The sequence below is a fragment of the Patiria miniata genome, unplaced genomic scaffold, assembly GCF_015706575.1.
Source record: "Patiria miniata isolate m_02_andy unplaced genomic scaffold, ASM1570657v1 HiC_scaffold_26, whole genome shotgun sequence".
NCBI classification, from domain to species: Eukaryota; Metazoa; Echinodermata; class Asteroidea; order Valvatida; family Asterinidae; genus Patiria; species Patiria miniata.
The window spans coordinates 8,085,858-8,109,487 of NW_024037065.1; the positions used below are offsets into that span (position 1 = coordinate 8,085,858).

General features: G+C 41.4%; 2 protein-coding genes across 3 annotated transcripts; both read left to right on the forward strand.

Annotated features, from left to right (window-relative positions):
* The first annotated feature begins 3,718 nt into the window (after nucleotides 1-3,718).
* On the forward strand, nucleotides 3,719-12,986 carry LOC119734111. 2 transcript variants are annotated; one of them, XM_038207468.1, is made up of 5 exons: nucleotides 3,719-3,820; nucleotides 7,024-7,123; nucleotides 8,366-9,000; nucleotides 9,272-9,376; nucleotides 12,078-12,986. In XM_038207468.1, exons 1-5 carry the CDS (start codon nucleotides 3,818-3,820, stop codon nucleotides 12,588-12,590), a joined length of 1,356 nt encoding a protein of 451 aa, XP_038063396.1. In that variant the 5' UTR covers nucleotides 3,719-3,817; the 3' UTR covers nucleotides 12,591-12,986. The 2 variants fall into 2 exon arrangements, with proteins under 2 accessions (XP_038063396.1, XP_038063397.1); XM_038207469.1 differs by lacking the exon at nucleotides 7,024-7,123.
* A 7,088-nt stretch (nucleotides 12,987-20,074) lies between these two features.
* On the forward strand, nucleotides 20,075-23,630 carry LOC119733749 (neuropeptides capa receptor-like). The gene has a single exon (XM_038207122.1). It carries the CDS (start codon nucleotides 21,179-21,181, stop codon nucleotides 22,397-22,399), a length of 1,221 nt encoding a protein of 406 aa, XP_038063050.1. The 5' UTR covers nucleotides 20,075-21,178; the 3' UTR covers nucleotides 22,400-23,630.

Below are 23,630 nucleotides of genomic sequence, written 5' to 3' on the forward strand. Positions count from 1 at the left end.
TTTATATAGGCTTAGAAATCATGGCGTCTTTAACTTTGAATTTCCGTTCTGGCTCGACTAGGCACACTTTCGTCCTTGGGTCACAAGAACATGCAAAATACTGAAATCATTTTTACTCGTTTGCATTCACAATCCGAATCACCAGGCTTCAATTCCCACGATATTATGTATTAAAGGGCCTGTGTAATATAACCCTTAACGTGATATGTATTATAGGGCCCAGGAACACATTTTGTGCAACTTTTTACTCCTCTAAAATGTATGAAAACTACATGTATTTGACATCTTTTTTGGTTAATTTTATTGAAGAGTTTTCTGTACACATTGAAAAAATGCCCATGCTTTTTTGGACAACTGAAGGACCCAAGAATTTGCTCATTGAAAACATTTATGTGAAAAGTTTGCTCATTAATTTACTAAGAATCACCAAAGAAAAGCATTTACGACGGCGAAATGTCTAACATTCTGAAAACTTTTGGTGCTGAAATAGCGGTAACATTGAGGTCTGTGCCTGAAATGACATCACACTTTTGCTCATGAATATGGAAATTTGCATAAAAAAGAAAACGCACCAAAATACAAGTAGAAAATGGCAAAACGAAAATTGAAAATAGAGTTAAACGAGACATAAAGATTCATTTTCAAGGATTGCATAAACATTACATTGTATGGCCCTTTAAAGCGTTTCCCCTCACATATCTGACCTTGTGCAATCTTACCTCCACATGCTCACCCACGTTTGTTTATGGTGTTTCCTTTGTTGTTTACACTTTAACTTTCTCGCAACAGCTCTCATTGGTTTTGTACACGTTAAGGTCGTCCTCGATTTGGTTCCTGTCCTCGATTCACCGATGATGCTGCACGTATGTGTCCTCGATTTTCACCATAAACAAAAGCAAAAGGTGATAATCTCCGCTGTTCTGACAATAGTCGCTTCTTACGGAACGGATGAAAAAAACACCATGGCGAGATAATAATAATACCGGAGTCTTATATAGCGCACGTATCTACCAACTTAGGTAGGCCTACTCAAGGCGCTGGAAATTATGTATATTATTAAAGAAAAGTAAATAAAGTTTATAAGAAATATGAGACCCTTTATGGGGTTTACAAGGTGCTGCGGCGCATATTGCAGCCACTGCCAGAAACACCGGGACAAACCCCTTCTCTTAGCGATTAGTGTTATGGGTTCTTTAACGTGCATTACACAACACACGGGACCTTTACGTCCCATCCGAAGGACGAAGCAATAATGGTAAAGTGCCTTGCTCAAGAGCACAAGCACCACGTTCCCACGGTCAGGATTCGAACCCATGTACCACGGCACACGAGTCGAACACCGTAACCGTTGGACCACAGCACCCCAATTCAACAGCAGATCATTCCATCCAAGCTACATCTTCGAAAGTCTACAAGCTTTGCCTCCTACGTTGCGATGGACTTGATCTCTAAGCAAATGTAAATTGGAGCTAAAAACTCAATTGTTTCAAATGCATTTCGTGGATGATTGTAGACTGCAGCGACATGATGACATTGTTCTGTGCATACGTTCTGTTGTAGTTATATTTTGCGCAAGCGCCGTGAGCGCGCACATACTGGAATTTGTATCCTTGTGGAGACACCTCTTTGTTTTCGTGTACTAACATTTGAGAATGTGAAAATTATAGTTTCAAAATGCGCCTATTCAACCAGATTTAATTTCCCGGGCTGAAACTCAGACCAAACATCCCTTACATACAATACTTCAATTTGCAACTTCAATTTAACCCGATTTAATTTCCTGGGCTGAAATTCAGATCAAACATCCCTTACATAAAGTACTTCAATACTTCAACACACCTTGGAAATTCTTAGTTTTTGAGTAAAATCCATATATCTATTTTGTAAAACCGACGTATTCACCTATAGAAATTGCCTTGAGGAAACCTTTACAATCTTTTGTTCCCTATTGTACACACGTCTCCATGTTATGATCCTTTTAGATTCCTCACAAAAAGCGCGAGGGGAATCAGACTGGATCCAAGGCTAAGGCTTGACCTTAGATGCCCCTCTTGCTCCATAGGCACCGCATGATATGGAGCGTACAGCTGCAATGACGTCACACGTATTATAGACGTGTGTTTTCCTATACGAGAAGGCATTCGTACGTTCTCTCTCGAACAAGACCTCAGGTCTCGATCAGGTGAAACGTCTATGCCGCGATTTTTAAGCTAAACTGAAAATAGCTTCTCGAGGGGGGTTGCAAAACTGACGAATATGGGGCTAAGATCTCAGTTAACTCAGAAAGTTGTTCGATGTTAATTAAGTAACAAATGCACAAACTTTGGTTCACCCATCATACTTACCTAATAGCGGCAAAAGACCTTTCAGTTTGCCCTCCAACATATACGTTTATTATGAAACATATACTACACTGCCCGTTCCAACATATAACACTACATGTACATGCATTATGTACATCTCCATGGTCAAAATAAATACATTTTTATCGCTGCTCAGCGACTTCACGTACGTGAATCACGAGAACAATTATTGATTGCCAAGCTAGACTGAGACAGGATCGACCCAAAACATGTGCAACAAAAATGTCAATGGTAAACAAGCCTGCCTGTGGCATTAATGCTCGATTGTTTTCAATGTATACACATATATATAATCGATCTAAAAATATACCGTGGTATTTGACAATACAGAGAACTAATTAAATTTATGTAAAATATAATTGAATACTACATCGAAAAATCTGGCAAGTCAATTTCTTAAAAAAAAATGCATTATTTACATTAAAATGAAATGAAATTTAACAGACACTGTTCAGTAAGGGGTTTGTGTTCAACTTTTTGTGAACCCAAAAATTTGCTCATTAAAAACATTTGTGAGAAAACTTGGCTCATTCTGCATGTATACTGACACAACAACGAATCACCATGTAAAGAAAAGCAAAACATAACTGTAACTGTATCATTGAGATTTCTGCCTGAAATGATATCACACATTTGCTCATCAACGTGGAAATTTGCATTAGCATAAAACCAAAAAGGCACTAAAATATTGAAAATGACAAAACGAAAATTAAAATTAAGGTTAAATTGGAAACAAAGGTGCATTTTCAAGGATTGGAGCATTATAAGTATGCATCTCTTACCATGCAAGTGTGCACAACACATGTAGTGGTATATGTCCTTGACCCCAAAGAGCCTTTAAAATGAAATTGAAAAGCTACTGGTTTTGTGTTCAAACTGTGAACCCCAAAATGTCGGCATTGTACTTTGGAATCTTGTATAATGTCCTAGGTCTTATCTCATGTGGCTCGAATATGGAGAATAAAAATCAAAGTCCCTAGCCCCCCCCCCCCCCCCCCCCCCCCCCACACACACACACCCAAACACACAATTTGATTGATCAGGATTAATTCAGACCGCTTCTCTACACACAATCCTGACATATGTTTTGACTCGGTCACGTGACAGGACTCAAGGCGCACTGCGTGACCTTATATTCGTGTACCGCTCAGTGCATGCTCTATGGTCAAAAACAATGTGCCGCTTAAGCAACACAACAGATTCAAGAGCACAGTACGCCAGGATATGTTCAGACATAACAGCATTGGAGCCATGATCCTAGCTATGATCCCTAGCGAGTGTAATAACGGAGCTACGTAGAGCCATAAATGGGAAGCGAACATTATCCCACCGCAAACACGAGTCGCGCCGTAAAACAGTTCACCGCGGGCAAACTCAACTGCACAATGTGAATATTTAATGTCCACCGCATATCGAAGTTGTGTGCACGAGCTACACGGTTCGGGACAGGCAATATGGTAAGTCGCTGCAGAACAGAAACCCTTGGAAGCTCGCATAAATCTTGTGAAATTATTTTCGGTGATATTAAGTAATTCTCAACACACGGGGTCACATCAAGGTTGGCGCAGTACTAGTCTGCGTGCAAGCTGGGGTTTCAGTCGACAATGTTATCATATTCTCTATGTTTGACAGGCTTTGTTACACGAGATTAGTGTTGTTGACGTGTGATGTGTCGTTCATTCTCCGTCTACAAGTCGTTGATTTGCACGCCTAAAATGTATGAATGTATGGCATTTAGTTCTTCTATTCTAATTTACATTACGAGACCGTCTTTTTTAGATTGAAATAGGGAGAGAAAAAAAGAGATGAAGCTGTATGAACCGAATTTCTGAATCGTAATCAATTACGGGTACATTGTAATTGGTAGAAACAATGAGTTTATCCCTTAATTCTAGCATGGAGGAAAACAATTGCCGTGGCTTAATTCTAGCATGGATGAAAAAAAATTGCCGTGGCTTTGTATGTGTAATTGTAAGCCCATATATAGCACAAAGGGTTAATTTGATGCAGGTATCAGTATCGCCTCCACTAAGTGTGCGCCAGTCTTCGTATCAAAGGTTACGGCCGAAATATCGGAGCTTCCCCTGCAGGCAATGTCATGATAATCATATTGACCTAGTTTACATATCAGCAAGAATTGTTTAATCTGTAGAGGCTTAAGATAGTAGCCTGCACAGATTGTATTAGATGAATGTATGCTTTATATGCTGGCCGCATTGACAGATTACAAAATTCAGCATTCAAATGAAAGTATAAACCTTGAGAATGTCCAGTCACGAATTTATTGCCTGTGAGTGAGTGAGATGGTACAATATTCCGATGTTTCTTCCGTGATCTGACAAAATTGAGGTCAACGACGTGAATGGACAATGGCATTATTTTGGTTGCGATGTGGGTACTCCATGGTGGAGGAAATATGGAGGTCAACAACGTGGTTCTCAAATTGAATGGACAATGACATTTGGCTCAAATCAAAGTGCTCTGGGTACAAATAAATTTCACGCCAAAGCTTCTAATCGTTCAGTGTTAAAACTCCTCAATACCGTACGATCACATCATATCAATAGCATTAATAGTTTTGTTTGTTTGCAATAATCCCGTAGCTGTGTAACATATAAATTCCATTTGACTTTGGGAGGAAATGAAGACACCAATGATGTTGACTGTGTGCAACGTGTGTAAAGATGTGCACCCATCCGAAGGGTTAAGTATCTTAATTGTCATGATATGCAAGCAAAGGGCCAGCCAAAGTAGAACAAATTGTACGAATCTACACTACATGTTATGTACGAGATTGTAGTAAACTAGGGTCTTTTTTAAATAAGCTATTGTTTCAAAAAATACTTCAAGTCGGAAAATAGATTCGATCAGAACTGTTCGCCCCGTCTGTTCTTAGCACGAATCGACAGTTCCTCGTCCATTCTCCCTAACGCAAACACCAGGCAGCTGTGGCTAATGGTATTTGTACACCATACAGTACACTGTCTGTTTCCTTTCTTTATAGTCAGGAAATATAAACCACGGGTCGTCGGTTGTCATGTTGCTTATGATCGAGTTACCATATTTGCAACCACGGCCAAGGACAGAATTGAACCCTTGTGTGTAGGCCTATTGTAATAAGCAGCAAACACGCCGTGAGTGTTCGGAACTTCATACTTCATACCACCATAAAAACCTTCTGCGCGTGATGGCGAGGGGCATTACGATGGCACTGTGGCGTGTAAGATTGAATTAAATGAAGACATTTGTATTAACCTACTCTTTTTCTGCTTGCTGCTTGATCCCTATACCAGCCCTGAATACTCCGATGTTAATATGATTTTTGAACACCCTACGGCTAGGGTTACTAGTTCTTTACTCGATAACGGTTTGTATTCGTGTTGTCACTGGAGAGTACAAAATAGTGTTTCTTGAATTGAAAATTGAATTAAAAAAAGCCACCAGGCCTGCGATTACTTTTTCTCCTACCAAAATTGTGCTTCTAATGAAAATCGTGTTTAGGGAGGGGAAAGCAGGATTGGGGTGAATTGAAGTTTAACGAGGAAAGGGAAAGTGGGTAGAGGGGGTTGGCCAAAAGTGACTCGATTCCCAAACAGATCTGAATGGTTTCGGGGGAAATGTTTTCATACTGAACGTCAACCCTTATGGACCTCATTAACGAGACAGCCATTTTGGTCGGGTTTCCTGAAGGCTGAATGTATTGTAGTAATTGTAGTAATTGTGAACTGTTGAATTGGATGGTGCCAGACTTTGATACATTCTAGATTACTTTCCTTTTTTTGTGGCTTAAAACTTTAGGGTATGTTTAATCACAAATTAAAAATTCTTCATTGGGGCCATGGGCGTCGCGGGGGGGGGGGGCAAGGGGAGCTTGCCCCCCGGACAAGCCAAAAAAAAATGCGAGAAAAAAAAATGGGGGAAAAAAACAAGAAAAAGAGGCCCGAAATCATATTGTTGTTAATTTAAGGGGGGGGATGTCTGAAATGTCCCTGCCCACCCTCAACAAAAAAAGATCAACCGGGAAAATGATGGAAAATGTAGGGATTTGTGGGGACAAATGTGAAGTTGCCCCCCTCTAGAAAAAAATTCTGGCGACGCCCATGATTAGAGTAGATTGGTATAATGTGTAATGAACTTTTATGTCATTGCTTTAATTTCTCTTCGCAAGTTCCAAAAATGAATAGTACATGTATACATCATTTTCAATTCAATATGGCCGACTCGTGAATGTGGCCCATATATCGTTCTTTGCACGGAATCTCCATATAGAAAAGTAACGTGGCTTTTAGCTAATATTTACAAAACAAACAATGCTCACGTCATCGTTGCTAGGTATAGGTTTGTTATTACATAATAGTCCAATTAAGTGTTTTCTAGATTTCATATAGAAAACGTCAGTGTCATTATATGAAATAGAAATTTCAGGAAACATCTGCTAACACCTTTTTTTGATCGGCTTCGAAAGGCATGTACTTCATGTTGTTTTGTGTTTTGGCTCATGTTTATCAGTCTGCTAATGTTTATCACACTGTTAAAAGATTACAAAAAGGATGCAAAATGGTTGCTTGTTTTCTTCCAACATTTTGAAAGGGGTCACTGCATACAAAATGTCAGGTTTTTGTTTACAATTAATGTTGTACTTGTGTACGGTGTCCTTCAGGTGCCAAAGTGGATATCCAGACCGTTGCTTGTCTGCGTACTCCTAACCATGTGTTTCTTGGCACTGTACTCCGTCATGTCCACGAATGGGGAAAAGAGAGGTGAGGACTCCTCGAAGGCATGGTACACTCGTAAATGTCCCCGGTCAGATTTGACCGGAATGCGGGTTCTGTTCGACTAGAAAGAGTCAAAATGACACTTTTCCGGGTCAAGATGACACTAGCCGGATCAAAATGAAACTTTACTGGGTCAAACTTACACTTTCTTGGGTCAAAATGACACTTCTCTGCATAATTTCCGGGTAATTTTGAGGAACATAGGCAAAGGCGTCATTTTGACCCGCAAATTGTCATGTTGGCCTTGCAAAGTAACAGGTTAAGTAGAATTTTGACTCCGGGTCAAATCCGACCAGGGATTCATTGAAGTGTACCTATAATACGCGAGGCTCATGATTAAAATGCATTGACAGAAATGAATTGTTGATGCCTCCTGGATCTTTCAAACTCTACAGCAGGATCAATTTGACAGATTTCGTAGGAAGAGAAAAATATTTTTGAGAACGAGTCATCCACATCCATTTGATTTTCCAAACAAAAAAATGAAGGCCTGTGGTTTGATGTACCTTGGAGGTAAAATTGTATATAACATTTGCAAACAACAAAAACACAAAGCTACAAAATTATTATTAAATACCTGACTTGACTGTAAGAGAATAATATCTCAAGCATCCTTTGAACTCATGGCAATGATGTGCTGCAATATTGAAGGAAAAAAGAGAAATTAATTTCCAATGGTCGGTTGACCATCGTTCGTTGAAAAAAAACCCCACCTTTTTCAAACACTGCCGACTCTGTTCCAAATCGGTGACACATGCGTGAACGGGTGCAAGCCAGTTAGTCTGGTTCCCTGACTATTCCCCGACGTCTACAACTTGCTTCGTTTCGTCTGAATTCGGGTCAGGGTACCAAATTACAAGAACAGCGAATCCATATTGCTGTTAATTTGTGTTATTGCTGTTAATTTGAGCTCACGCTCGGAAAAATGATAAATTGAGAATATATTGAAAAAGTTAAGGAATTTGGGGGGAAAATTTGCTTTGCCCCCTGGCGACACCCATGTTCATAAACAATTAATATGTCATTGGTTTCTCTTTGTAATGGTGAATTTAATAGCGTCAGTAGATTCAGTGTAAAATGGTTTGGTCAGGTCAGAATTTTCAGGCTACCAAAAGCTCGGTGCCTTTATAGAGATGAGTCCGTGTGACAGAGACGTTTTAATTTCTCACTTCTTTGTCACTTAATTTAACCTAACCTGACAGGTAATTTCCAACTCTTCCTCTGCAGCTGTTGTGTTTTATAAAACCGGATCGCGGGAAAGAACGGAGGCGATGCGGGACCACCATTTCGAGACCAAAGAATTTACACCAAAAATAACCCAGTACAAAGTGGAATTGCAGACGCGTAATAAAGAAGCGAGTGTAGATGCTGTACATGTCGAGGAGACTGCGAAGGGGGGTATAGAAGGCAAGCAGGTGGATTTGGAGATGTTGGATTCTGAAAGCGAGGATGATTTTTGGCAAGTAGGCGATAGGCAGTTGAATTTCGAGACGGCACGTGTAGATGATGACAAAATTGCTCACCAGCAGGTGCATTTTGCGAAGGTAGATTTGGCGAAGGTGGTTGATGACAAGGCGCATGACGTAATTAGGCCTTTGAAGGTTTTCGCGGAGGGTATCTCGCCTCCCGTCGTGCATAATACGAGGCTGCCTCCTGCCTTGCAAAATATGAGGCCGATGATCGACCTGGACCGGCAGGACGTGGACTCGGACGAGCTGTTCCGAAGGCTGGTGGTGGTGACGGCTTTCTCGGAGAATCACCGCCTGGAGGTGATGGGGATGATCGGCACGGTGCAGAGCCGCATGCCCGCTACCAGGATCATCGCCTACGATCTGGGCATCGAGCCCAGCAATTTACACAATGTGAGTATAAAATGTAAAGGATTTTTCCTTCTCTGAACGCAAACTTCTTTTGGAATAGAAGCCTTCGAATTATCTATGCAAATCTACGAATCATTCTCCTGAAACACGTTATACGTAGACGAGGGTGCAAACAATCGTTGTTCACAAACATGCAGTGTAAAATAAAATTACTCACTAGTCTGAGTTCAAGTTGTCGTTTTTGTCATCTTGATATACGATCAACGGCTTGAACCCAGACTAAGGTCATGCATATCTTTGTCACAATATTTAGGTAACGCAGCTGTGCAACGTGGAGTTGCGGCCTTTTAAGTTCGACAGATACCCACCACACGTTGCGAACATTATGACGTACGCCTGGAAAATCATCATTATAAAGGTTCGTTTTGATGACTTGTTTCCAAGACATTAATCGTAATTATCTTAAAAGCCTCTACACCCATGCGATGTTCATAACAGTTCTACTTAGTTTCATCATGGAGAAAGGAAAACAGAGCAGCTAAGGCAGACGAAAAGTGTGTTTTCTGTAGAAAAAAATTATGCTCTTTGTTCAAACACACCTTTTGTATCAATCAAGTGAAATTTCATCAACCCTCATTCACTAGTACAGGGTGAGTAAAAAAACCGAAACCCAAATGTCGGGGCTATTGTTTATTGAAGTTCTGCATGTAGCACTTTCAAAATCTAGTATATGAAAGCCCAATTCATAAGCTTTAGTACAAGAATCATTAAAATCACTCAAGTATCAAGTTACGGAATTTTAAACACAACCACCTTTTTAAAGTTCTCTCCACGGATCTCAAAAAAGGTAAGTGTTCTTTCAGCAAAACGAAAACAAATCACATAGGGATGTGCGTGAATTGTTTTCGTTTTGCGGAAAGAACGCACACCTTTTTGTGATTCTGTAACAAAAATTCTGTAACTTGAAAAGTACTTGAGTGATTTTAATGATTCTTGTTCTGAAAAAAGCTTATGAATCGGGCTTTCATATACTAGATTTTGAAAGTGCTATATGCAGATCTTCACTAAGACAATAGTCCTGACATTTGGGTTTCTTTTTTTTTTTACTCACCCTGTATGAATAAGAGGACAAAAGCTTCCTCTCCCTGAATCCATCTCGTCCCTGAATCCATCTCGTAGCTTACATACTTTTCGTGACCTAGTATAACCCGCTTTCAAAGCGCTCAATTGAACTCTAAACCGCAATGCACTGTTTCCATGTTATGAGACAAAAGTCATGATAAGGTTTCTTGACACACTGTGTTTTCTGCAGTATGTTTACTTGTTTTTATGGCCCACATCAAATATTACGGCTATCGGAAAATAAACATGCAGCCTGCTTCTCCGTTATAAACGCGTCGTTAAACCCTCTGGCTAGGTCATATCACACCGATCGAGATATGAATCAACATGCTTCAACGTGATAGCTACAGTGGCCTACATAAATACACATGGATTGGTCGCAGTACACGCAATAAACACGGGGTACATTTGTACATGTATTTACATGGAAAACGTGAGCACATGCTCTACCGTGGCGATCATAACCTTTCGCCCGGTAAGGCCAAAAAAAATAAGTCTCCGGTTTCTGGTATGGAGCTTGTCCAAAAAGTGGTGCGGCGACGCGGCTTTTTTTTTTTTTTTACCTGACTTTTTTGCTTCAAATGTCGGCTGATGACTGCAAATGGTGCCCGACTAAACTTAGTGCAAATATAGGGAGTCCAGAGAGGCCACATAAAACTTATTCTCGATCATAACCCCATTTAAAAACACGTTAGAATTGTGCAGTAGCAGAATTCCAGTCAAACCAGTGAGTTTGGCGGTTTTGAGACATCATCTTTCATTGAAAAAAAACTTTTTCATTTTGCCGACGCGCATGGCTACGGCGACGCGCGCGCATAGCAGAAACCGGATATTTTTTTGTTTTGGCCTAATGTAATTACAGCCATGATTCACAACTTCCCGTGAATCCCGGACCATAGCCAAGTTCTTGTTATTGCTCGCATGAACCACACTTTAAGGTAGAGTAGGCCTATATCATTAATATTGCAGCTATCCAAAGAGTAACTGACGAAATTATTGTTCAGTGAAAAGCATACTTGGTTTAAAGATAGTAATGGCACTAAACTCCCTCTCCAATTATTCTTTCTGGCATGCTGTCGTTTTGAAGAATACAATAAAAGAAGGTCCTTTCCAAAGATTCGTCTTAAGACGCATCTTTGGAAATGTCCGTAAGTGGTTTGTTTTTAATTGGGCGAAGCCGTGAATGGGTGCGCGCAAGCGTTGTCGCGACGCACACTCGCGCGCGGTTGCTATTATCAGTTCAGCGCGTGACATCGCGTAGCTGCAATTGGCTGAATGAGAACATGTCTCAGACGCTGATTTCGGGGGCAATTCAAAACGTGACTCGGCAACTTTTGAACTGAAAACGAGATCCTAGAATATTGTTTTCTCGGGATATAATACATTCACTGAGCTAAAACTTCAGGTTAGTTGATATAAGCAACCTTCTTTAGATTTTGAGCACTTTTGTTGCTTCAAACAACAAAAATGCACAATTGACAAATGATATACTCTACCTTTAACCATTATCAACTTTTAGAAATGGGGAATAACAAAATGAGTCGGTTTCCACGCGAAGTTCCGTAAAATTGTCTGGCTAGACTTACAGCAACATTGTTTGTACGAAGAGAACAACACATTTTCTTGTTGTCGTTAACTTTCTTCTGCTCTTAGAGAGCAAAAATTGTACAGTGACTGACTCGTCTTCATAGCATAACTGCACTTTCAACCGAATCTGAACACCTAAACTCTTGCCAACCATAAATCCCCATATTCAAACACATTGCCTTTAGCTAGATCCAAACACCTACGGTAGGCCCCAGGTTGTTTTTTTTTTATATCTGAGACAAACTTGCGAGTGCTATAGTGACTTGTTTGTCTTATCAAGACCCGATTTTCTTCTTTTATATTCGTTGTGCTCCTCATCTGATGTAAGAAATAAACCTGTAGTTACTACATTGTATAAGAATATATCTATGGCAACATGTTTTGGACTTTTACATTTTCCCTATATGCAGGAGGCGTTGAACGAGTTTGGCGCCATTTTCTGGGCAGACGCGTCCGTCAGGTTTCTTGACTCCCTGCGGTTACTGTTGCCGTTTGCCAAGGAGCACCACGGGTACCTGTCGCGGATACACAGCTACCTGGCCAGGGCCACGTCTCCTATTTACCACAATTTCTACTACACCCAGCAGGGGATGTTCGACTATTTCGCCATCAACAAGACAGAGTATGCGCAGTCGGACAACGCGCCCCACATTGCCGCCAACCGGCAGCTGGTCGTCAACAGCACGACCATTCAAACCAGAGTAATCGGACCACTGTACGCATGCGCTGTGGAAAAGACTTGCATCAGTCCTCCCGGCTCTAAGCGCGGGAACCACCAGTTTGACGCCTCGGCGTTAATGCTGGTCTTTTACAAGTACCTGCCGGGGGAGTTCAACAGGGGTAACGATCACCTGAACGACATGAATAAAGTCATGAAGATGCACAGACTCTCCGACGATTGGCAAACAGCCAAAGTTTGTTAGACCAGGAAGGAAGGAACGCCGCCACGACTGGCTGAAGTCGCAGAACTTCTTTAAAGGGATGCGCACGTATAGTTCGTCGTGAGCTGCTGTAACCAAATTTTACCATGGATCAATTGTCGTTATGATGTGCCTGGGAATGGAAAGGCAATAAGCCTTTGTACTGATGACGTCACACTTCGTTTACAAATGCGCTTTTCTATGGGGCCATACGGAACCGTCGTCCCCACTATAGGCTCCCATAAGAAAGTACACATGTGAACAAAGTGTGACCTCATCAGTACAGAAGCTTATTAGAGTTGGGAAGCAAAAGTGCCAAATTTAAATGTACCTATAAATATTCAAATGTACTTGCGGTACCCGCTGCTATGTACATCAGATTGGAACCAGCCAACCGATCCCGTTAGCTCGGTGGTCGAGTGGTGAGAAATCTGCACTAGAAAGCAGGAGGTCATGGGTTCGAGCCCCACCCGAGTGATTTTTTTTCAACTTTCACTCGGGAGGTAACACACTGAGTATACAGTGTATATACGTCGGTGAAGGGCAAAACCTAATTTGATTTACTTATAAATACTCTTCAACAGTTGATGTGGTTGTGGGTAAGATAAGTTAATATGTATGCCACACAACATAACTTTTAGTGAGATATACAAAAACGACCATTTTGACCAACGCTTCTCATTGACTTACCCATTGAAATGTTGCTGCTTTTTCGCAAGAAAAAAAAAATAAAACACCTCACAACAGGGTCAGGCAAACAGGGTGGTGGGACGTCTGCAATATGTACTCCCGAAAAATGTCTCTTTTTTATGTCAATTAACAATAAGCTTCGATTTTAGCATTTTGTACTCTCTTTGCTTAAGCTGTAAATTTTATTCAAATGAGTTTTTTGCTCACCAGAGCTTTGATACCTGTATTTTTTGAGTATATAAAATATTTTCCTTAAATTCACAACATATACCCCTTTATTTTGTTTATGGTGTTGGAAAATTTAAAGATGACATATTGTTACTGGTGACAAGTAGGGATACATTGTAAGATCTAAGACATGGCATTAAGATCTCAGTGTTGTTTTGTTGAGTGCTCTGTCCAATGAGAGCCCATTGTAATATGACTCCTTAGGACAACACCCAATATTCTGTGCTGTCTCCTGCACGCATTCTTCACTCGGTTATGAGCACTCAATAAAAAAACACTGAGATCTTAATTCAGTGTCTTATAGATCTTACATGGTGTCAGAAGTGGGATGTGGTCTGATGTCTGATCATACTTCTGGCCCGACCTACAAGTATTTATATATGTCAAGGGTCACACATGTGTACTTCGATGTTACATACATAAGGCCAAGTAAAAAGAAAAACAGTTTCTCGTCCCCACCCGGCACCCGCTTTATATATTTTTCTTATTTATTTGTTTCCAGCAAAATTGTACCTATGCATGCAATTTCAAAATCTGGCAGAAAGGGCAAAGGCAAAAGAGTCGAGAAATTGGAAGAATCCATCCATCCTCTAGGGGAGAAAAAATTCCGCCTACTTCCTTTTTTTCGAAAACACGGACGAGAAACTACCGTATTTTTCTTTTTACATGGCCTTACTGTGAAGTATAAAGGATGCCTTCCGGTGCCTTGTCAATTTCACATTGCACCTGTTTTGCTTTTAGACCAATCAATTAAAACACATTGACTTGCAATGTTTTGCGTCAAAGCCTCTCGATTATCAGTTTAAAGTTAACGGAGTCAGTAACCCATAGGCAGTTTCGGTTGGTCGTTTGATGACCTTTGAACAGTTTATTTTTGTTTCTTTTTGGACGTACAAATTGAAAAACACAAGAGATACATCGGTATTAATTTAACTATTGGGGAAAAAAGCAAAACGGCTGCCGACAGATTATTCCTAATGAACAAAGTTAGGGAAAACTCCAATACGTTGCCTGCTTTTGATCACTGGGTTGAAAACCTGCAAACGCCCAAGATGACAAAAGTGATCATGTCGTGTCAATTTCAAAGGTCGAGGGCATTCCCAACTGTGCAGTTGTGTGCTGCAGGTTTATATTTATAGACTCTTATATAGTTGCACATCGTCTGCGAAGAGTGAAACTGAAAGTGAATATTCATGACAACGTGGGACTTAACACGTCATCATGCCCTAATGGGGGATGAAATTGTTCTTGGCGACGGAGTCCGTTGTAAATCATATGGTAATGTGTCTGTAGGGGAATCGTAAAGGTGTCGCGGTGCATAATTGCTTTCATGCATTATATTATTTCTGTCCGTGCGAACAGAGGCCAGATTTACCGGTAAGCATAAAGTATTGTAAACTAGATTTGCAAAGAAAACAAATTGCCCAGAATCGGTCAAAAGCAAGACTTTTATCTGGACATAAGCCAGTTCGGTATTCCAACCTAAGCATGAACGGTGCACGTTAGAAGTTGACGATTTTCAATATCGGAATAACCACAAAAGATAAACACTACTAGTGTATTGAAACCATGGTATTCTGGAATCTGCAGTTACGTTTAATTCCACGCAATCAAACAAAGATGATAAGCAGCCTCGGTGCCGTGGTGTCGAGCAGTGCGCTCCCACTACCTGCAGCTCTCGCGGGATACAGGAAGCACGTTTAACAGTAACACCCAGGGGTTACTATTGGAAACGAGGTTGAAAATAATTTAAGCCCTTGGGATGAGTCTGGATGATGTATGGGCTATCCGTATGGTCTACTTTGGACTTTACCCTCGCCGAAGGGGAAAGGTCAAGTGGCAGCTAGGTGGTACATGAAAAAAGGGAGGTCTAGAGGTGAACTTTGCCCTTGGTTATGACGTCACTGCGTCATGCCACAGGGTACACCCAAGCAAATGAATTCACCAAGACACGAGTGTTAAATCCCCATACTTCAAATTTTTTTTAAAAAATACTCCGAACTCTCCCAAGTATTTAGGCTGCACAGAAACATGATGATCAAAATGTCATCTTTCATCAATTTTTAGTGGATTGACTAATGACTATTCAAAATCACCCAAAAAAGACGACCTCTAAACTAAAGCGAGTGATGTTTCCCAAAGAGGAATAGCAGCCATCTGGAAAAAAAAAAGGATTCCTGCACAACATGGCTCAATAGCGCCACTTTCGGAAGCCCCAAATCCGGGCCAGAGGTGCATCGCCATAGCTCTTCATTTTTCCAATTCCATGGCTCTCAGAACTTTTTATTATAGAATAAGGGCCTATAACTTTTATTCGTGAGCTCGGCGGACGGATCTATTTACTGGGTTGCATCCTTCAAAGTCCACCATTCAACATCTCCCCTATACTTCCTGCCATTTGACCTTTACCCTAGAGGTCAAAGTCCAAAGAGACCCATTCAACTACTCGTGATAGTTGGATCAGTGTGAAAATACTGTTGTGGCCGACATTCTTATGTCGAAAAGGTCTAATATTTAAGAACAAAACTTAAAACAAAAATCGTTGGTAACCACTGTGATTTTTTGTACGCATTATAGACTGTTAATCACTGGCCCGAAGTGAAAATCATGAAATCTTAATGTGCACATTTGCAATTTGAAATGTTCTCTGATATTTTTGCTCGGCATTACAAAACAATCGAAATACTGCACTACACGTTTTCAAGCTGTTAAGATCACCGACAATTTGACCCTTTAAATCATTTATATATCGTGAAATTCAATTCATTTTATTGTAGAAAACTGTTAAGTCTAGACTTGCTATTCCAGGCAACGCGGCCTGGCAGTTGCTGGAATGTCAAATGACATCATCACAAATGTGTCGAAAGCGCACGCCCCAGAAATTATAGGTACAGACGCCCTGTCAAAACACACTTGCCGCAATCAGTAACGTCATGGTTCGGTGGCAATTTCGTCGACAAGGTGAAGATCGGGAGTGCGTTGGGCAATCGTACGTGACAATGGCGCGTGTATGATTTGATAATGCATAATTCATACTTTGATGATGCATAACTCATGCTTTGATGATGCATTATTCATGATTTGACATGGATAACCTACTGTATCATCAGCCTAAAGAGGGCGCTGTCCAATTATTAACAAACACGACGGGCGTCACTTCTTGAGTTATCTGTGGACAGGGGCGTCAATCGCTTCTCAAAAGTGGGGGGGGGGGGACACATACCTTGATCAGAAATAATGCAAGCGCGAAGTGCGAAGCCCTAACAGCGTGGGGTTCGGGGCCCGCTTAAGGGCTCCGAAAAAAATTCGGATTCTAGATGCTCATGTGGTGTGATCTGAGGCAATTTCTGACCACTTTAACCAATATTTTCTAAACAAAAGATAATGATTTAAACATCATTTTCTAGGTTGAAGTCATTGAATAAGCTATTATATTCTCAGCTAAAGGCGTGGGGTTCGGGGCCCGCTTAAGGGCCCCGAAAAAAAATTCGGATTCTATATGCTCATGTGGTGTGATCTGAGGCAATTTCTGACCACTTTAACCAATACTTTCTAAGCAAAAGATAATGATTTAAACATCATTTTCTAGGTTGCAGTCATTGAATAAGCTATTATATTCTCAGTTAAAGGCGTGGGGTTCGGGGCCCGCTTAAGGGCCCCGAAAAAAAAAAATCGGATTCTAGATGCTCATGTGGTGTGATCTGAGGCAATTTCTGACCACTTTAACCAATATTTTCTGAGCAAAAGATAATGATTTAAACATCATTTTCGAGGTTGAAGTCATTGAATAAGCTATTATATTCTAAGCTAAAGGCGTGGGGTTCGGGGCCTGAGGGCCCCGAAAAATTTTGGATTCTAAATGCTCTGTGGTGCGATCTGAGGCAAGTTCTGACCACTTTAACCAATATTTTCTTAGCAAAAGATACATTGTAGTACATAATAGGGCCCTGTAAATGAGGCACGAGTTCAAAAATCTGGGGGGGGGGGGACATTTGATATTGTGTCCCCCACCCTTCAAAAAGTGGGGGGGGGGGGACATGTCCCCCTGTTCCCCCCCCCCCCCCCATGTCTGTGGACAATTATGTCCCTTGTGCTCAATTGTTTTTGGTTGGTCTTTCTTAAAATTTGAAGTTCCCATTTCAAATTAATTAGAAATGGAGATATATCTATTTGATATAGAGAAATCTCTGTTAGTAATACAGATATCCCTATATTTCGGGATTAAATGTTTATTTTGCACACCATACACGTACACCCGCGTAGATTGGATGGTTAATTTTTTATCCTGCTCATCGAGAACGCTGGCTTCAAAAATTTACATAATGGTTGCAGACCAGTAAAAAATTTTACAAAGACCCCAATGATAAATGACCCCACTTTAGAAATTCCGGAAAAATACTCACAACTCTCTGAGGTGTTCAAGACGTACATCAAATTAAAGCTTATTTCATCATCTTTCATGTTCTATTCAATTTTTGGGGGTTAGACTGATGACTTTTGGGAGAAAATTTCATCCAAAGCTGATCACCCCTAAAAGCAGTCCTGAAACCCATCGCTATTTTGAAAATGGACGCCCATGCTCCATTGAATAGAGCCATTTTACGGACCTAATCATCATCCACATTTCACAGGTATACGAGCTCGCAGTCCTCTGCACGGCTACCAACCTTCTGTTTTACAAATCGTCAAGTTCACGGCCTTCAAAATTCTCCAATACTGAAGAATTTGAGGGCATGCAAATCGTGATTAAATTTGTCCGGCGTAGGCAATTTCGGACCGATTTACTAGTCTGCACCATTATGGACGCTGTAAAGTACGCCCTCAACAGTAAGAAAGGAGCACAATATTATTATGGCTCACCGAGTCGGCTGAACAGCGCCATCAACGGTAACTGCAAATAGTGCCGGAAAGTTGGCACCTCTGGTGGCGCGCTTCCAGGACCCTTAAATAGAAAAAATAACTTGGATAAATTCCAAAATTTGCAATTATTTTTGTTATATTGATTTCTTAAGAAAATCACCCACAAAAGAGGCCTTTGTAAAATATTATTCCATTTATGGAAACTCAAAAATCGCATGATAAGAGAGTTATCGTGCAAAAAATTGACCCCTCACTTCCGAAAATCTAAAATATATGTGGACTAGTGGGACTCGGTGTACTCGTAAAAAGATTTTTAAAAAAATCCATGATACAATATTTTGTGGCGGTCATTGTGTGAAAACTGAAACTTAAATATGAGACTAAAATGTTTTTTTTTTTAGGATATACGTATTTTTAAAATAAACTTGAAGGACTCATTAGCATTTACGAAAAAAAATCAAAAATGACTGCTGATGATAAGGACTGCATTCAAACTAGCCCGACTAAATCTAGAACCCATCGGCTGTAGGTAGGTATAACTCTTGGCGTCGTTATACATTTTCGTTCTCACGCAAGTACACGATGTGAAAACCCCCCAAAAAACCCGTGAACGAACAAGGAGACTTAGGAACGAACATGCCGGATGTGAAAGGTCGTAAGTAAAATTCGTTTTTACCCACGCTCATCATCATTTTTTTCCTGTGGAATACCAAGATAAAATTCCACTATGCATATTTCTCGGGGGTGATAACGGTTAGAAATCATTCTGTCAAAATAAATATAGCAAGAGAATGGGCAACCCCTTGTAAAATACCCATAGAAGGGTTGCGGAGGAGTCCCGAAGCTCAAAGACAAAATGGCTTCATGTACTTTCAAGCGCGCTGTAGCCCACGTGAGTGCGAGGCTAATTGAACATTTTGTAAAGTATCGTGACATGATTGTCTTCACACCACTCTTAATAGTTTCCGCTCAGGATATATCACTTGTTGTGTGGACGTATAGGCTCGGGCTCTTGGCCTTCTCGTCATCTGCTTATTAACTGTAAATTGCGGTTTTTCTATGGTCTGGTGTAGATTATTTTATCGCAACGATGTAATTGTTTTCACTATACCTTGCAGTAATTATAAATGCACATCGTTGCTTCTTGGAAGTCAGTAACGTGTCATAAAACGACCAATGATTCATTTTTAATTCCGAGACAAGGGCATCCAAGAAACAGGTTTGGATAAAAATCCTTACAATGGATTTAGGTACAATAGCGTACATAAATAAAATGCAACCCTGTAACGGCTATAACCGCTATTGTAGAAGATTTATGCATTGCATTTTATCAATTAAGTTTTGATATTTTAGTATCAAGCGCGATTCTAAACTGACCCCAACACTGTTGATGACAAAACAAGGTGCCATCAGGTCGAGTAAATTAATGATGAGGGCTCAGTAATTCCATGGAAATCGCGCACATTTCCACAACCCCGAGGGATTCGGTGCATGATGATGTCACACTTGCCCTCATTGGCTGGCGATCGATGGGTGAGTCTAAAAAGATACATTTTGATTGGCTGCATGGTAAAAGTTGAGCCTTTGTGTGGCCCAATTAGAGAAATATGCAAATGTATTGCAGGCAGCCGGCGTGCGTCACTTCAGGGAGCAGTACTGCTGTGCCTATGAATAGTAAGTCGAGTTGTGCCATTTGGATGATGCTCATGACAGTAGGTATGCATTACCATTACCCAGCAGGTCATTCCTCGTGGATAGCGCCAAAGCTCGACCTATCTCTGAATCCAGACACAGAAAGGCATAAATACAGTCCTCTGTCAGTCATGCTGTACTTCTCTACCTGTTTAACGATTCGACGGGTCGATGTCGTTTGCCAGACGATCCACAACAGGTATAATGCGTAAGATGTGCTCAACCGTGTGCATGATCACCGTTGTATAAATATTTACAGGCTGGACGGGATACCTAAACCGCATCATCAGCTGGAAACAGTTCTGCCGGGGGAATTCAATCCGCGCAGCTCGTATAATGGAGTGCACCCGTGGGCCAGACTAAAAGTTGACTTTGGAATATCGAAGTTCCAAAAGCAAGATAAACAGCATCCATCTTGCTGCAGTGACATCAAGGAGTGTGTGATAACAACATCAATTTTTTCCCTGCTTTTCCTTTCCTGGTTGTCAAGCCGACGGCATGAACTTCTATCGGCACTGACATTTTGATAGACGTTCGCCATTAGTGAAGTTGGCATGGGAGTTGTGGTTTGGCATGTGGAGAGGTAATGGCATCCATTTGTATAAAGTGAAAAGGGTAATCTTTACCAATCATCTTTGCTACTAGAGTATTTCAGCTAGCTATAGTGTTGCAGTCGGTAATGTGAACTGAGTAATGTACTTAATTACCGGCCCGACTGAAATTGAAACCCACCTATATACTCTCTCATACATTGTGCCACAGTCATCAACAGCAGACAATAATCAGAGCCAGGCTGGGAAGTCAGGAGCTTTGCAGAGTGACAGTTGTGCTCGAGACAAAACATGAACTTGAAGACGGTCTTGGATGTGGACATTCACAGCAAATTTAGAGCAGTCAAAACATTTGTATTTGACGAGGTTTAAAGCTAGCGTGGAAAGTCTCACCACACAACCTGCACCATGTTTCTGATGAGTGCACATTGAGACTTTACAGGGTGGAGTGTTTGAAGCAGATTGCGGATGCAACATTGGAAGGGAGTATCTCTGAAAATAAAAGAGAGGTGGTTATGAGCAAAATCAGAGCTGCCTATTAACAGGTACGTGTTTTGATCTCACTCAACCATGAGCGATCCGTCGACGTTGGACTCGAACTACAGCTATTATGATGTGTACTATTACGACTACGGCGATTGTGATTTCGCCATGAACTTCACCGCGGAGGAAGCGATCGAGTACTCGTACGACACTTTGAACGAGCTCTACGTCCGGATCTTTCTGCCTGTTATTTTTACATTGGGAGTTCTCAGTAACCTTGCGTTTCTGTGCGTGGTGTACAATGTGAAGCGTATGCGGACTGCCACCAACTGCTGCCTGACCAACCTGGCGGTGGCCGACGTGATGTTTCTGGTAGGGTCTGTCGGGAGCAAGCTGGTTAAGTACGCCAACAGTCCTGTGTCGATTGATGATAGTTCGCTTGGACGTGCAGGCTGTATCGTGATGTACCTCATCAGCGATACGGCTTATATTTTCTCCTTGGCGGCGATCACTTTGGTGTCTTTCGAGAAGTTCTACGCCGTGTGCTGTGCCCACCAGGCCCTGGGCGACTCCCGCCGGCGGGTCTTCGTTCGTCTTCTGGTGGCTTCCTGGATCGTGGCTTTCTGCGTGGCGGCGTCGTTCATCCCGTGCACCATGGAGTACGTCACCCTCTGCTCCGGGTGGCCTTCTGATGAGAGATACCGGTCCTGGCCCAGTCAGATCGCCTTCTGCGGGCCGGTGGACGACTGGGCTATCGTGTACGGTTCCGGTGCTCAAGCTATACCCTTCCTTCTCATATTCCCCGTCAATGTGTACCTGTATTTCCGCATCATCGTCGGCATCACCCGAGCCATCAAAGACACCAGCATCGCCGGACGGAGACAGAAGAACATACGCCAGAGAAACCAGATAGCCGTCATGTTGATCGTGAACGGGGCCGTCTTCTTCATCTGCCTGGCTCCCTTCGAGATGATCAGTCTGTTTTACATGATCGCGTACTCTCGAGAAGAGCCGGTATTCATCCTTCCTGCGGACACACGGCAGAGCCTGACGTCCTCGGCTCGGTTGCTTGCGTACATCAACGCTGCCATCAACCCGTTCGTGTACACCTGCATGAGCGCGCAGTACCGGGACGCGTTCCGCCAGACCTTCGGGTTGGGGTGCTGCAGCCGGCCCGGTACCGACGCCGAGAGGGAGTCGGTCTTCAAACGAATGCGACGAATCTCCGTCAATCTCACGGCGTCGACCTCAGCTGGGGGCAGCATGAGAATCTACCATTCCGTGCGTCCAAGAAATATACGTGTCTAGCATTATTAACTTAAAAGAATTAGATATATTTTTTTGTTCAGAACATGATTAAAATGTATTTATTTTGGGGGTATGGAGGGACCACCAGTTTGTGCGAACCAATGAAGGGATGAATTACCACAGAATCATGTGAAAATCTCTCTTGCGCTTGTAAAGAGAAATAGGCCTAACTATGAGGTGGAACCTGTTGTAACTTTGAATGTTTTCAACCTGTGGGCTGCTTTTAATTCAAATAAAGAAACCATAATATCTAAACCTGATGAGAAATTCCACGTTTCGATCGGTATATGCTGATCGTCTTCATAAGTAAAATGATGCTTTAGACAACTGTTGCGGTTTTCCCTTTTTAGTCAGTGGGCTTATGGGGGCCCATACGCATTTTAGGTACACAATTTGAAACTCTCAGGATCTTTTATGGATACCACAATATGTTCAAAATCACTTGATGCAAAGTTTTCTGACCCTTTTATGGGCAGGGCCATGACATTAAAAAGTGGGGGTTTCGCCAGCAAAAAAAAATTCCAATATTTCACTTTTCTGTTTTCGTATGTGGACAGCTCACCAAATTGCAACATCATGGGAAGAAATAATTCCAGAATTTTGCCTCTGTTGGGGGTGGGTCCACATTTTAAAAAAAAAGTGGGGGGTGGCAAAAGGTGTAAACAGAAGTAGCTGTAACAGGAAATAGTGGTGCGGGTTTTTTTTCACTCCAGTATAGAGAACGGGCGTGGGCAGAATGTTTACATGTCAAATCGAAAACCTTTTGTTCCCCTATGGGGGCGTGTCAAAATTTGTTTCCTAAAAAGGGGGCACACCTTGCATATAAACAAAAAAAAACCAATCTAACCCATATTTTGAATTATTTTCTAAAGACATTAAATAGGCAAACCTATAACGTCCTTTAATGCTCAATGAAATGTTAGCTGGTATGTCTTTGTTTTTAAGCGTAAAACAAAAATCTCGAAAGTGGTAGGAAAAGAGTGATTTCTCATGAAAGTCCAAATTTATGTCGGTTTTTAGGTCTGAAATCAGCGAAATAATTTATTTTCTAGTATACATCTGTGAACGTATTTCAAATTGCTATTTATTTATTTGATAACTGAAATTGACACAACATTATTTTGATTGTTCACTCACATTTACTCATATCTGGGGTTTTCCCCTTCCCTTGTATATTTCTTTTCTTTTTGGCTTATTTCACCATTTTTGCCCAAATGGACGCCCATTCCAA